We start from the raw sequence: 15,259 nt of genomic DNA, 5'->3' as shown, positions 1-15,259 counted from the left end.
CAATATGTCTGAAACTCAGAGAAAAATTCAGAGATGGTAATATAGACTGGAAATCCTCAATGTGTAAACACATCTACTTGTGTGGATGAAAACAGCCGAGGACTTTGAGGAAAACGAGAAGAGGAATAGGATTCAATTGAAAAATTAAAATGTAAAGAATTAGCAAAAATAAAGCTGTCCATAAGCTGTAGGAACACCAGTTGAAAATGACATCACAGAAACAATGAGAAAGGAAGAGTGTAGATGACATCAGACCCTGTAGACAGAACTACAAGGAGGTCACTGGTGTCCTAGCAGAAGGAGGTGTAGTAGGATGAAAAGGATACAGCAGCTGGTATAGGAAGTGAGGAAAGAGAACAAAGTGTACCTTTTCAGTAAGTGAAGGGAACACACAATACAGAGTAATGGCCTAAGGAGCTGAAGGGTAAAAGAAAATACTATTGCAGAGTCATGATATGACTCAGCTTCTTCTTGACTTGCAGAATATTTATTGCCATAAAATAAATACATATGCTCATTAATTGCTTGAGAAGTTGTATTTATTTTTTCCAGATTCAGCCAAAAAGAGAACAAAATGCCTTATAATGAGAACTCATTTTTAGAGTAAGATACAAATGTTTAGTTATGCTCACTATTTAGTAATTATTTTTGTTCACTTATAAAATAAATGCCTGGCCTGTTACAATTGGGAAGGTAATATTTACATTATTTGACAAATGAGGACGTGGTTTGTTGGCACATATCTAAACAAGAACAGGTCGTAATGTGCCTGTATCTGTAAGGTGTTGTACTACCATCAGAACAGTCAAGAACAACATCTCTGTACTCATAGTTTTCTTCTCGGCAGCAAAGGCATGAATTTTCCAATTGAAATGTATTATAATTGTACCTAAAAGAAAAGAATATTCAGTAATAAAATTTTTAAAACATCTTTTGAAATAAATTGACATCAATACTCAAATTCTAATTGCCTAAATGCCCTGGAAAGCCTTCCAACCAATTTATTATTTTTCTAGATCTTGCATTACCCCTCTCACTATAAACTTCTGATGTGAATTAGTGATAATTGGTAGGTAAGACTAAAGGAAGAAAAGAAATAAAAAAGGAAGATTAATGATCTCATAATTATAGCATGATGGTGAAAAAAGATAGATATGGTGAAAACAAAATAGATTTTTAAATGTGCAATTTAAGATCAAATTATCTCTATATTAATCTATATATAAAAGTACACAAAGGAAAAAACATAAAATATCTAAAACTTAACACTTTTAGAAATTCACTTTCTTGCTTAAATGTTTTCTGTGGTCCCTGCATGAAGATAAATATATTTGCCACAAATGTATTGTGTTAGGCATATTTAGAAAACTACGTCAGAATGACTCATCACTATTTAAAATTAATACATGAATTCTCAGATTTTAATATATTAGAAATTTGTTTCATTAGGTCCTGATAATGAAATAGTTTTGCTCTCCATGAAAGCTTCTCCATGTGATGTTTTGAAAGCTTAATTTCCTCCACAAGATTACAAAGTTAACACACAGTACACATGCAAACCAAAACTCACTTGACAGTCTTTTTGCATTCCCCTTGGCATCTTGCCATCTCAACTCTTTTCTTGCAACCATTGTAGTAAACAGTAACATTGACAGGTGAAGATTTGCAGTTATTCTTACCTAAAACAAAATGGATAACAGAGTCAGAAATGACATTTAACATTAACAACTGCTAAGCCTCAATTTTATTAACTATAAATACAGTAATGGCAGGACTTCATAGGTTATTGAGGGGATTAACTATCTCAATACCCAGCACAAGGCAGCTGGTCAGATGAATGTTATCTTGTTATTGCTATTACCACTGTCATAGATGAAGGAGCGGGGAAGGACAAAGTGGGAAGAAGAGAGAAATGAATTAGATTTGACATCCATTTTCTCATCACTAGTCATTCATGTGATATAATACTCCAATTTACAACATAACTTGCTGATACCAGAAGAGCAAGCTAGTGTTTCCATGAAAATTAGATTTGTTCACTTGTATACATAACTGGTTTTCACTAGGAGTAATGCCACAACAACCAACACAAACACATAGCCATAACACATTGCGTGCAAATATCAATTGGTAGTTTATACATACAGGTTATATCATCTGTTGTGTTACAAATACCAGTGACTGTCTATTAAAGATCTGTCATTTTGTTTTATAGAAACACTAAACTTTTGTCTACAGGTTACATTCCTTATCAATGTGGAGCTCAACTTTACTTACATGTATAGCAACATTTTTGTGAATCATAGACTCTGTCTTCCTGTACGGGTAAAAGAAAAGAAAAAAGACTGAAAAAAAACCTCTCCCAAATTTTTCTGCAAATAATATAACATTTCTTAATTTATTGAAATATCATCACAAAAGGGGAAGTAGAATGGAGGAAAAATCTGATACCAGAGCCAGGAAGCAGGGATGGGAAAGGAATGAGATGGACTTAATAAGAAAAATGAGACTGTTTTGACTAAAATTTTTAAATAATGGGCAGAAAAGGAAAAACAATATTTAAGCCAAATTTTTAAAAAGATAACATGCAAAAAATAACAATAATTTTTTTCTCACTTATATTGACTTTTAAAACTTTGACAGTGATATGATTCCTAGACATTATAAGCTTTCAGTTAGAATCTATATATTTTACTTTGAGACAATGATAGATTTAAGACTATAACAAAGTAAAAGCTCAATAAATAATGAAATCCAATATTGGAGGTCTAAAATAAAACTGTAAACTATATGATCAATTATAGCTTCCGAAATAAAAACTGATAATTTAACTTCCCTTACTAATTTAAACTTAAGAATTCATTAACATAAAACCTCATTTTATTTTGGGAGTCTAGACATGAACAAACCTGCAGCACAAAGAAAGATCTAAACAGTACACATACGTGTGATTATATGGAAAATTTGTATTTTTATAGACAATGATTTGAGTACTAGAAAAAAGTTAGTGTTTCTTTGTTTAATAATAGCAAAGAGCTTTTAAAAAATAATTTACTTCTTGAACATCACGAAATTAAGTTTTACAGAGCCTATAATACATGAGAGTCTTTCCTGATACAAAAAATGCACTTAACAAAAGGAGGGCATATCTGGAATCATCTGGCTCTGGATGTAATAAATTTATTTCAAGAGGTATGGAATCCACACGAGATTTATGTCTGTTGATAAGACACAAACTTTTCCAAAGGAGAAGAGGGGTTGGATTTGTGTTTCATACAAGAAATGATTCTTATTGTCCTCAGTTAAGAAGATGACTTACTTCCCCACACCAGGTCTGCTTTGGACAGTTCTGGACTACTGCAGTGAAGCCAGTGTTGTTGCAGATATAAGAGATACAGGGGTTGCTGGGGTCACCAAATGAAGCACCAATCTGGGAGGTAAGAGGGGGGAAACAAAATAACTTTCTTGATTTTGTTTTGAGGTTGACAATAAAGTCTTGGGGAAAAAAAAGTTTCAAATTCATATTTAGTGACTTTTGGTCAGTAGGTTAATAGTTAAGAAAAGTTGGTTTGAAAGTCTTCTACTGCCATGAATAAGCCATAGCTCTTCCTTGAGAGCCCAGAATATGTCAAGATTCCCAATCCCCAAATTAAGATTCACCAATAGTTATTCTACTATATTTTCAAGAAATTTTTGAGAAAGGTTATTTTATGATGATCAAGCAGTTTACCAATTGTTATGCTTTAAGCTTAAGGGAAAACAAGAAATTTAGGTGGAGGAAAATGGCACAAAATAGATTTATCAGATTAGAAAATGATAAATCTCAGAAAATGTCTTACTTCTATCTTTTCTTATGTTTCCATACGCTCTAGATTGCTTTACAATTAGATTATGTTGAACATTCTAACAAGAGTTTGAGAAACTTTTTGTTTCAGGTTCTCAGACGACAAGATGATCTTTCTGATAAACTAGTTGAAATTTTACTATTTCAACTATTTTGTATATAAATGACCAGAGAAAAACTTCTTTTTTTCCTTAAGCGTTACCATATTTTGTATTTAAAACTATCATAGGCTCAAGACAGATCAACTTTGGAAACTAAAAACTAAGAAGCTCAGATGGAAATTTTAGTTTGAAAAATGGGTTCTCAAAGTGAAACTCTCATAGACTTTTTAATCTATTTTCTAACTCACCACATATATTTGAATTGAGATTTTAAATTATTTAGTATCGCCACTTTAAGCGTGTTAACATCGACTTGAGAATTATCTGATTTTTATAGCTTCCTGATACTTTTCCTAAAAAGTTAAATTACTGTTTAAAATACCAAATCAATTGTCAAAATCCAGCCTTGAATATACTGTGTTGCTGTATCTGCATAATGGGGTTTTAGTCCTTTGGGTTTTCTTGTTTGATCTCTGACAGTTTGACCATCTGATCTTCCCATTTATAATTACAGTTTAACTCTGTTCAATGATTTGAATGTTACAAAGTGTGTCTTCTCCATCTGGCAAGGCCCATGGGAAATTTTGTTCAGACACTCCACTGCTGAGTAGTTAATGATCAAGTACTATATTTCCCCTCTTTGAAGAGAACCACAATGAGTGTTACATTTTATGTTCCTTTGGAAGTGGATATGGAAGAATAAAGAACAGATTTCAACCCATTACCGGTTTTTTTTTTATATTGGAAGCTTAAAGTCTCTTGATATAGTCCAACATTTCATTTATTCATACAATTAACAAAAATATTTTAATGAAAAAAACCTTACCTCATAGTCAGTATCATTAAATAAACATGTTTTTGGTTCTGAAAAATAAATATATTATTTGATTTTAAAATAAATATTATAATTTTTATTTATAAAACAAAAATGGTAGATGAGCTCATACTAATCAACCAATTAAAATGTTTCTCTCCATAATATAATGATCTCCCTTTAGTCTACCGATGACATTCATAACTGTTAATTCTGGGTAGCCCTAATTTCGAAGATGCTAAGTTTTAAGAATGCAAGTACTAGTTCTGTTTTATTTATATATACCTGCCTATTACTGTGTCTGAGAAATATCAGTAGCTCTAAAACTATCTCTTGAATATGTGCATAAGTAAACAATGAACAGATTCAATTCAAATAATGTATTATGAATACACACCACAGTGTCCGATTTCACAGCAGGTATCATTAGATTTGAACTTTACAAGCTTCTCTCCGGATTTGCATGTGGGCGGAGAAGGGCACTCCTGAGGTTTACAGTCTACAGTCTTTGCCTCAGTACAAGTGCATTTGTGGCAGTTGGCAGTCCATATGTCTCCAGGCTACACATACAAACCAAGTTTAGACTTCTCAAATACAAGGATCAGAGCAAATTAAAATTAAAATTTGCAAAACTGTGTACTTACAGATTTTTCTTCCCCCAGTGGACCATGACAAACTGTTAACATAAAATAATAAACGGTAATTAAATTTGGCAAAATATAACCATCTGTTATTTATAGCTAACCAGCAGGTGGCCAGTACTGTAATTGGCATTAGGATTTCAGAGTCACAGAATTACAGAGGATTATATGGTGCCTTAAGGTGAATAAATCACATCCACCTGCTTCAAGAAAACTGTTCTTAACAAATATATACTATTTTTACAATCCCAAGAGCAAAGGATAATTCTTAAGTTCTCCTGGCAGTGGTCAATAAATCTTAAGGCTACTAACTGACTTACTGTTTTACAGTTGGACTTCTGTTTCCACAATCCTATAAGTCACCAAGACTTTATAATTACCAGACCAAAGGGCCCTTCCTCAGTTTTTTTAGTCCCCTGCCATAGCTGACATTATTCTCACTTTCTTGAAAAACATTCTCCTTTCTTCAGATTTAGCACTCTGAAACTCTTGTCTTTACTAGACATCTTTTCTTACTCTCTCTCGTTTTGACTCTTTTCTTTCCTCCATCTCCCCTGTGTTCAAAGCAACATCAAATGGATGGCTCTCAAACTTCCAGCTTCAATTCAGACCTCTCTCAGAAGCTATGGACCCAGTTTTCTCAGTGTTATAGATAGCAACCTAGCAGATCCATACAAACCCCAAATTCAGTGTGCACAAAACAAATTGTATCATTTTGCCTCTAAAACCAACTTCTTTTAGACTGACTTCTTCGTGTTAACAACAGGATGTCATACTTTCAATTGTCAAGTTTAAATCTTGGGCGTTTGATTCCTTCCTTTTATCACTTAGTATCTAATTTACTGCCAAGTCCTGTATCTTCACTCTCACTTTAATTTCTTCCTTTCCTTTGATTTACTGGCTTTTTAAAGGGGGTTCTTTGAGTTAGAGGACTCTCTGATTCAATCAATTCTTTATATGACAGGTAATTTTTTAAAAGACTGATTCTTATCTCACTACTCTTTTGATTAAAAACTTTGGATGGTTCCTTATAGTATTGTAAAATAAACACTTTATTCTAGCTTCCAAGGCCTCCTATATTGTGATTCAATCTTACTCTTTCAATTTTGTCTCATTTGTCTCATTTATATGCCCTGAACTAATCTAGATATTGTTCTCAAATTCCAATCCTGTAATAAAATATTTGGGAACATCTCAAAGATATACAATATAAGTGACATATAACATTCCATTCAATCTCTATATAATACATATTTTATATTTTTTACTGTGAAATTTATTTCCTGCCTGATATGAAAATTATCTGTGATTCTTTGAAAATCTTCTTTCTCTCACTATATACCAAGGTCAGAGAATAATTTTTTTCCACTTGCTACAAAGTATATCACATTGTTGAGACTAGAAGGAACTCAATGAAGTTCTCTAAAATTATTGAACTCTGTGTAAACTGAATTTTTCTTACTATAATTCATCCCTCAAGCTGGAACTATATCGTTTTAAAAATTCTCAGTATCAAGTGACAATGTTTTGATCAAGATATCAGAAATTACATGAAACACTTAGTAGATAAACTTTATTTTGATCTAAGTAACAAGGCTTATTTGTTTGATTTGGCTTTATTCATTTGTGAATGAGAAAATAAACTATTCCCCACTACTTATTTAGTGAATAAAAGCTAAATCCATCCACTTCGAGTTTTCCTATTTAGTCACATTTCCATTGCTAGTGACTTCTATTAGCATGGTCTCTGAAATTTTATTTACAAGAAGAGCCCATAATGCAGAATGACTGTAAAGTAGTGGCATTCTTACCTGGAGCTGGCGGAAGTGTTGCTGGGCATCCTGTGTCAAAACAGGAACCTTACATTAGTTTCTGAAGTTACTGGAATAGTGTGTGGGCAACTATAGTCACCCAATTCATTATTCTTTTTTTAGATGCAGAGTCTCACTCTGTTACCTAGGCTGGAGTGCAGAAATGCGATCATAGATCACTGCAGTCTCAACCCTTTGGGCTCAGGGACTCAGGCTATCTTTCTGCCTCAGCCTCCTAAGTAGCTGGAACTACAGGCATATACCATTATGATATCTTTTTTTTGGTAGATAGGCTGGTCTTGAACTCCTAGTCACAAGTGATCTTTCTACCTTGGCCTCCCAAAGTGCTTTAATTACAGGCATAAGCTACTATGCCTGGCCTACTTAATTATTCTATTCTTGAAAATAATTGGCTACATAGCTAGTCTTACAAACAGACGTATTCCTATCTATATCTCCTTTTGCTCCTCATTGCATTGCAAATTTCGCCATTACAGAGTGTTTCTTTTGAACTTCAAAGTTTAATGGTACATATATATAAGAATCGAAACATCAAGGTAAACTTCAAAATTTCTTGGAAGAGTGTCCTACTGAATAGAACAATAAAATAGATACACAATGAAAAGGATAATTCAGATATAAGTATTATTAATTACCTAGTTTTAATCATTTAATAACTTATTCTCTTTTGATCTTCTTGAAATATTTCAGTTTTGTTCTATCTCAATCCTCCACAAATGCTTTAAACTTACAATAGGTATCTTTTTGACCTTTCACACATCATATATTTTGGTCAACCCAACAATTCATTCCTAAATTTCAAATTGTTTTAAAACTGCTCAAAATTAAATTAATATTTTTATTCTATTAATATCTACCAAGGAAAAGATTGGACTAGAAACAACAGAATATTTGAAAAGAACTTAAAATTTCTACAAGTTTAAGTAAAGTGACCCCAACAACAAATAAGCACAAATATAGATTTTTTAAAATGAATTAATGGTGTGGAAATTTGGGGGATCCAATGTCTCTGACTCTCTGCTGAGGGAGGCTGAACTAGTTCCCAGTGACAAATGTTTAGCGCATTAGTAGAAACAAGCAATACAAGAGAGAAATGATCAATTTGGTATAAATATAGGAGAAAATCTTCCCTGCCCAGAATTATAAGAGTTCATTAGAGATATAAGAGTAATGAAGAACAATCTTCTACTATCCATATTGCTATTTGATTACTTTCTCTAAAACAACCACTGATATCAGTCTCTTGATAACATGCTTAAAGAGATCCCATTTACTATAAAGATAAAGTCTCATATAAGTTTGGAAATCAGGTTCTTCATGAACTTTCTTCTACTAACTTTTTGAATCTCATTTCCTCCCTGAACCTCATAGAGTCTTTGCCTACATCTAGTTGATTCCTGAACTCACCATGTGGTCTCACGTTTCTGTCTTTTCAGAAGCGGTTTGGCAGGAATTCCTTCCTCAACCCAGTCAATATTAAACTCAATCTCCTTTCTAAAACCTTCACTCTATACTACCAAGTAATAAACAGAAGTGGACACTCTACTCTCTCTCTCTCCATCTTCTGGAACCAACATTTTTTGTACATATTCTGTGTTATTATTACATATTCAGTAGTATTTCTTCCCTTCTATATACACAAAATACAAAATGGCAAGTGCTACACTATACTGATGTTTTTGCTTTTAAAGTCTGCTGTAGAGTCTAGCACATATAAAGTATCAAAGAAACGTTCATTAAAATAGCAACAGAGAAATTAGGGCTTTCCTCATACTGACCTGTTTTATTTTCAGTTTCTTTATCTCCTGTTGCCACTGTGGTGGTTTCTGAGGGGAAATAAAAGGACAGTATTGTGATCTGTAAATTAGAGCAAGCTGTGTGTATGTAAGTGTCCAAATGACAGCATGTGTTCATGCTCAAGGAAAGCTTTGTGTGGAATAACAGTTCATTCCAGCTCATTTGGGTCATTTCATTTTACCTGACTGGAATACTTGTGGGTGTGTTGTTACTCCAGCTGAAACTGAGGTGAAGTCTGCAAAAGAAAATATACAAGATTTCAGAACTAGCATCCTTCATAATTCCCTCCTCAGAATCTTCAAGCTGCATGAATCCCTTTCAGGAGGAGATACCCAGTGAAAGCCTAGCAGAGAAAAAAGGTATCCCTAGAGGAGCTTCAATGTCGTATTCCAAAAGGAAGTTGGATGCCATTTTCCTGGCCTCTCTCTCTCATTTCTTTCCTACTACTTCTTTCCCCAAGATTCAAGTCCATATGTATACTCAAATCCACATTGATCATTCACCTGTTTGCACTCCAGTTCCAGAAGTTTCTTTGACTCCTGTGGAAGTGATGACCATTAAGAAAGGAACAAAAGGGATGAGTAGAGGGGACTGGAGAAGCTACAACTTAATTTCATTTAGAAAAATTTTTTAAATTATTTTTTTAAGTGAACAGATAAAACTGTTTATTTATTTTGTACATGGTGTTTTGAAGAATATATATATACATTATGGAATGACTAAATCTAGTTAGTTAACATATTCATTACCTCACTCAGATATAATTTTTGTGGGGAGAATACTTTACATCCACTCCCTTAGCAGTTTTCAATAATGCAATAATGCAACTATCCTGGCCCTTGGTAACCACCATTGTACTCTCTACTTCTATGAGAAATGCACTTAAGTTACCCTGTTTTCTAAGATGCTACCATGAGAAATTCATTTATTATTATTTGACTTGCCTGTGGGAGAAATTCCAGGAGCAACAGTTGTTTCAGATACTTCCATGGAGGTGCCTAAAATGAGCAAGGGAAGAGGAATAATCCTTTCCTGGTCTCAGAAAAGCCTGTCCCTAAGACAACTACCTCCACATGAAACAAGAGTCTCAAAGCACCCATTGCATACCAAGGCATCTGCTAATGCTAGCTCATGTCCCTGCCCTTGAATCATTAAGAATTTCCTATATTAGCAACTCCTTGCTCACACAGGTGAATTGAATATTTCACTATGACCCTGATGAATTTCTCATTTCTTTAAGTGTCAACAGCTTTTCTCATGCTTAAATCTTAGTATGATTTGGTTTCGTGGTTCTTCTGTATGTATTCATTTTGGAGGGAGAGAAGTTATAAGAGTGAGAGAAAATAAGAAAACATCTGTGATGATGGAGACAGTCTACCATAACCCTCAGCTTAACTAAAGTTTAGGTAGATTTCTTCCTAGGTATAGGTCCCTGACCTCCATTTTCTTAAAGTATTTACTTTCAAAAACTTGCAATTAAAAATTCTTTCTCTCCTCCGCGGAGATGTAAATCTTCTCCCATTCTCTGGCTGGTTTTATAATCCAGAAATATTCCTCTCTAGGATCTGGAAGCCACCCCTTTGAAATATAATTATCAAGAAAGATAATGCCTCTATATCCCGGTCTTGGTGGGAGGGTAGGGGCCTAACTTTGACCAGATTATGTGACAATTAGCAAACACAGATGGCCTAATCATGTAGATCCACCCCTCTCCAGACATTTTTCAGTATTTTTCCCACTGGCTCACCTCAGCACTAAAAAAGTCTCTGACTTTTTTTTTTAATCAGAGTGAGTTCAATCTCTTTTTCCCATTGCAATGGTTTTTATCCTTATTGTAATACTCTTAAATAAAGTCTTATTTGCCTGTTTAACTCCATTTGGTGTATTTTTTCTTTTACAGCTGAAGTTTTATTCTCATTTTATAGAGATAAATATTGGTTATCCCAAACACTTTACTGTTAAGGGGAGAAGAATGTTGAGCACATAAACTTCATTTGAGTCAAACATTTCTATTACCTGGGATGGAACTTTCTGGGATTCCAGTGATTCCACTTGATATCACAGTACTGCCTGCAAAGGCATATGAGGGACATTTCATACCAGACACAGCCCCTATGCCTGTCCTTAGAAATCAATATCAGGAAGAGAAAGCAAATTCGATGACATTCCCGATCAGTGCTGCAGCTAGCCCATGGAATACCTTTGTGAATTGCACACACATAAATACCCACTCTGGGTACATGAGGTTGCATGGATTTACACTTTGCTGGAGAAATGTGAGCTGGATTTCAGCTTCTACTCCCTCTTTTAGCTGCCCTGTGTGCCTTCACAAGCTGGACTGGGGGATCTGGTCTGAGCTCTAGAAACCTAGAACCAGAAAACCACCTTAGATGGTTAAAAAAAATAAATACCCTAATGGCATTCCACCCAGTTTTCTGGGCCTTTATTTTTACCTCCGACATTTTCCTATGTTGAGCAATGACTAGGAGTTATTAGTGAGAACCCAATGGATTTAAACAGATGTAACCATTGACAGACACTCATTTAACCATAAGAAAGGTAAAGAAGAATGAGGTAAGAACAGCTGTGCTGACGCTAGAACAGGGCAGAGAAGGGACTTTGTTTTTCTAGCCCCAGATACTTAGAGCTACTTATTAAATATTTACCTGTGTTGGAACTTCTAGAAACAACTGTTGTGCCAGAGGCTACCCCAGTGGTGCCTGTAACCAAAGGGAAGGATAAGCCTCACAAAACCTTTCTCATGCTAAAAAGAGCAAGGTATTGTCAAGTTTTCCTCTTTCTCTGAAGAAATAGAAAGCAATTTAACAAGTTTTCTCACCCCTAATGTTAAGCCTGACATATTTCTCAATGCACTCTTCCATGGTTGCATGTTCAAAGGAAATATGGGGGAGAAAAGTCACAATTGCCTCAAAGATCTCATTTCTCTAGCTCTAGAATCATCCAGACTCTGCTAAATTGGAAAATATTTTTCTTATATGCATACGATTTACTTCCAGTAAAGTTTTCCAAAGTTAATGTAAGAAAAGGGAGGAGTTCTCCAGGGGAAGAAAACCAGAAGAGCAAACTGTGTCTAAACTTGTTACCAAAGGTTAAGCATCTTAATCAAAACCTTAATTAGCAAAATTACTTGTATCTATTGTAGTAATCTTACTCACCTTCTTGGCTACTGGTGACTCCCACTGATCCTGGAGTTTTGTCTGACAAAAAGAGTGAAGAAAAGATGTGTCTAGAGACTTACATCTATAATATGTGCTCCTGGAAAAACCCGAAAGCTAAGCTATGTTAGTCTCATGATCTATTATTAAAGGAAAAGCAGCCACTTTTCAGTCACATTTATTTTCACTCAAAATCTGTATGTAGTACACACAAATGGAAAAATGATTGAGAATTCAAAATCTGGCAAAACTCACCTGATGAAATTTCAGTGGTTCCAACACCTTCTTTAAATGTTATAGCCATTGAGAGAACAAAAGAGAAAAAACTGAGAAGATGGAGAGTTTGTAAACGTGAAAATGATATGGCAGTATATGATCTTGTCCCTAGAGCCATTTAAAGGCGAATTCCTTTTACCACTTGATTTACCTGTTCTGAAACTTCCAGGTGAGGCTGTAGTCCCAGAGGAACCTGGGATGGGAGCGAGAAGGAAGAGGAGGTAATGTGAGCAACATCTTATTGGATAATGATCCCAGTTTAAGACAAATGTATGTGTTTCTGTGAAACAGCATATTCCTTCTCCAGGATTCCTTATCCCAAGAAATGAAATAAGCATGTATTTTTCTGTTCGACTTCTTGTAGCAAGCTTCAGTCCTTTGAGGTCTTTTTTTTTCAGAGTTAGTATTATAAAGATGGGAGCCTTCCCCATCCTCACCCTTTTCAATTCCACAAGCTCACCTGTTTTACTTTCTATAGGTTGACTCCTTGTCTCTCTTATGGTGGTGACTCCTGAAGTTAAAAAATGGAAAGAATTGAGAATTTTGACATTTTAATTCTTTCAAGACAGTTTCCCTCTTCTACTTTCAAGTACTTATAGTACTTTCTGTACTATAAGCCTAGGTTCTTTGAAAATGAAACATTTTTTTAAAGTATATATGTCCCCAGAAAATTCTGGCTGATCCTGTTCGAGATTATGAATCCCTACATTGTAGGCAGCATGGCCTCTTCCTCCAATACTCTATGTTAAATCAAACACATTGACAAGTGGTGAACCAAAATTCCTCCTCTTTTCAGGCCCCTTCACCTTTTCCTTGCCCATCCTTTAGATACTGGTAAGCTCAAAAAACACTCTTTGTCTATTCTTTCTTCTTGCTCTATGTGATTACCCCAAATAAAATCATCAGCACCCAGAGTGTCAAATATAATTTGTAAGCAAATGAATGGCAAATCAAAGAGACTGGCAAATCTCTATCTCCAGTACAAGCTTCTCTTCTGGGCTCCATTCACCCTCATCAGCTCTGTTGGGTATCAATCCCTGAAAACCTTAAAGCAATTCAAACTCAAACTACCAAAATCTAATCTTACTGTATCTTCTATCAGTTATCATTTTTTAATTCCTTTAGGATATTCCCAAACTTAGTGGATGGCACCATCATCCACCCACCCATACTAGTGAGTCAATTCTAATTTGCCAACACATTGCTCACTCCTTCTGCTCCCTCCTCCCCCGCTTCCCCACATGACTGCTTTATTTCAGTCCTAATCATCGCTTACTTCTCACAGTCTTCAAACAAGACAACATGCCTCACACTTACTCTCTTACCTTTCCATCAATTCTCTGTCTCGTGACTAACTAATCTTCCAAAAAAATTTAATCTGAGTACTTTTAAATCAGTCTACCTAAAACCTTGCAATTGTTCCTCCTTGTTCAAGGAATCAAGTTTTAAATTTATGTTATAATTGGATCTACTATTGTAATATTCTCATTGCAGAATATAGAATTGATGGGTGATCTTTTTCCCCCTCTTTTCAGGACGTTTTTGTCCCAACTTTGCCATCTGGAAGCTCAAAAATTCCTCCCCACATCCTCACTTACAATGCTTTTCCAATATCTGGGTTGCATTCCACAAGCATTCCATACTGTAATTTCCTGAGCCTTTCAAGCTATTTTATATCCCCATGCTTTTTAATAGAATATTTCTTTTCTTGATCATTTTTAATAAGTAAACAAAAAACCTTCATATAAGACCCTCAGAAGGCCCTACGTTTATTTTTGTTATCTTCATTTACCTGAGTTAAAAACTTCTTGGGTACTGGTGACTTTACCTTGCATGATAGTAGTACGTAAATGTGGAAATATTTTTTCTAAAAAGACTACTCCAATCGAGGTATCTATATCTGAAAAGCTATGCTTTAGCAAAGATGCATCTAATGGAATCTTCTGTCCAGAGAATTCGAGAGCATTAATATGACCAACCACCATCAACTCCAAATAAGTCTTCAAATGAAAAGTTTTATCACCTCCTGTCAGAAGCAAAATTCCACTAGTAATCAATGAAATCTCAACAATCTGCAATGCAGAGACTGACCTGTTGGTATTCCGTTCTCAATGGTGTTACTACTTAGTACTGAAGTTGTAGTTCCTGGGGAAAAAAAGAAAAAAAATTAAGATGATTTTAAGCAATTTTGAAATATGGAAAGTATTTTGTAATGATAAATTCTCAAAGAAGATGACTTTCTACCTGGCATACTAATGGAGAGCTTTCTTTGATAACTTTGACTAATTGCTATAGAAATTTCCAGTAACAAGTATGATGAAACAAGCTACTCCAGTGAAATTTGAAATGGAATGAGTCTAAGGGAAAGATAAATTATGAAACTGAGAGAGTGAGAGAGAGAGAGAGAGAGAGAGAGAGAGAGAGAAATCATGGCAATGCTTTTTTTGTTCTGAGAACATCATAGACTTGGACAAATTTGCATATTTCTTACAACCAGCCCAAAGGCTACTTTATGCAAAGGGATACAATTTTCTTTTTTTTTTTCTCAGACCTTTCTTATTCCCCAAACTGGTATATGGCAAAATTCTCATTCTGGAGCCCTTTTGTTTTGGTTAAATATTTTGGAAAGAAGTGCTTTTTCTCTGCTCACTTGTTTTACTTCTCCCTGCTGCTTCAGTGGCACTCCTTGGAAGGTGGGGGACAGTATTTTTTTTTAATTATTTTTCTTTTTTGAGTTGGAGTCTCACTCTGTCGCCCAGACTGGAGTGCAGTGGCCAC

The 15,259-nt window shown here is 34.7% G+C and overlaps 1 protein-coding gene across 1 annotated transcript in view; it reads right to left on the bottom strand.

Moving 5' to 3' along the window:
- Window positions 1-576: 576 nt before the first annotated feature.
- The window catches only part of MUC19 (mucin 19, oligomeric), a 180,393-nt gene continuing 165,710 nt past the window's right edge, over window positions 577-15,259 (bottom strand). Inside the window, exons 119-134 of the mRNA XM_021714400.1 lie at window positions 14,573-14,626; window positions 12,633-12,674; window positions 12,206-12,247; window positions 11,046-11,099; window positions 9,988-10,027; window positions 9,533-9,597; window positions 9,211-9,264; window positions 9,011-9,058; window positions 7,212-7,241; window positions 5,404-5,435; window positions 5,157-5,319; window positions 4,772-4,809; window positions 3,316-3,430; window positions 2,278-2,313; window positions 1,571-1,679; window positions 577-889 (exon numbers count right to left, since the gene is read on the bottom strand). Of these exons, the coding sequence (XP_021570075.1) occupies window positions 706-889; window positions 1,571-1,679; window positions 2,278-2,313; window positions 3,316-3,430; window positions 4,772-4,809; window positions 5,157-5,319; window positions 5,404-5,435; window positions 7,212-7,241; window positions 9,011-9,058; window positions 9,211-9,264; window positions 9,533-9,597; window positions 9,988-10,027; window positions 11,046-11,099; window positions 12,206-12,247; window positions 12,633-12,674; window positions 14,573-14,626 (1,106 nt within the window). The 3' untranslated portion in view covers window positions 577-705. The remainder of the gene's footprint in view (window positions 890-1,570; window positions 1,680-2,277; window positions 2,314-3,315; window positions 3,431-4,771; window positions 4,810-5,156; window positions 5,320-5,403; window positions 5,436-7,211; window positions 7,242-9,010; window positions 9,059-9,210; window positions 9,265-9,532; window positions 9,598-9,987; window positions 10,028-11,045; window positions 11,100-12,205; window positions 12,248-12,632; window positions 12,675-14,572; window positions 14,627-15,259) is intronic.

The sequence above is a fragment of the Carlito syrichta genome, unplaced genomic scaffold, assembly GCF_000164805.1.
Source record: "Carlito syrichta isolate Samal-C Ts95f unplaced genomic scaffold, Tarsius_syrichta-2.0.1 Scaffold305642, whole genome shotgun sequence".
Taxonomy (NCBI): domain Eukaryota; kingdom Metazoa; phylum Chordata; class Mammalia; order Primates; family Tarsiidae; genus Carlito; species Carlito syrichta.
The sequence above is the reverse complement of the archived record's forward strand: the minus strand, read 5'-3'. Positions and strand labels throughout refer to the sequence as shown.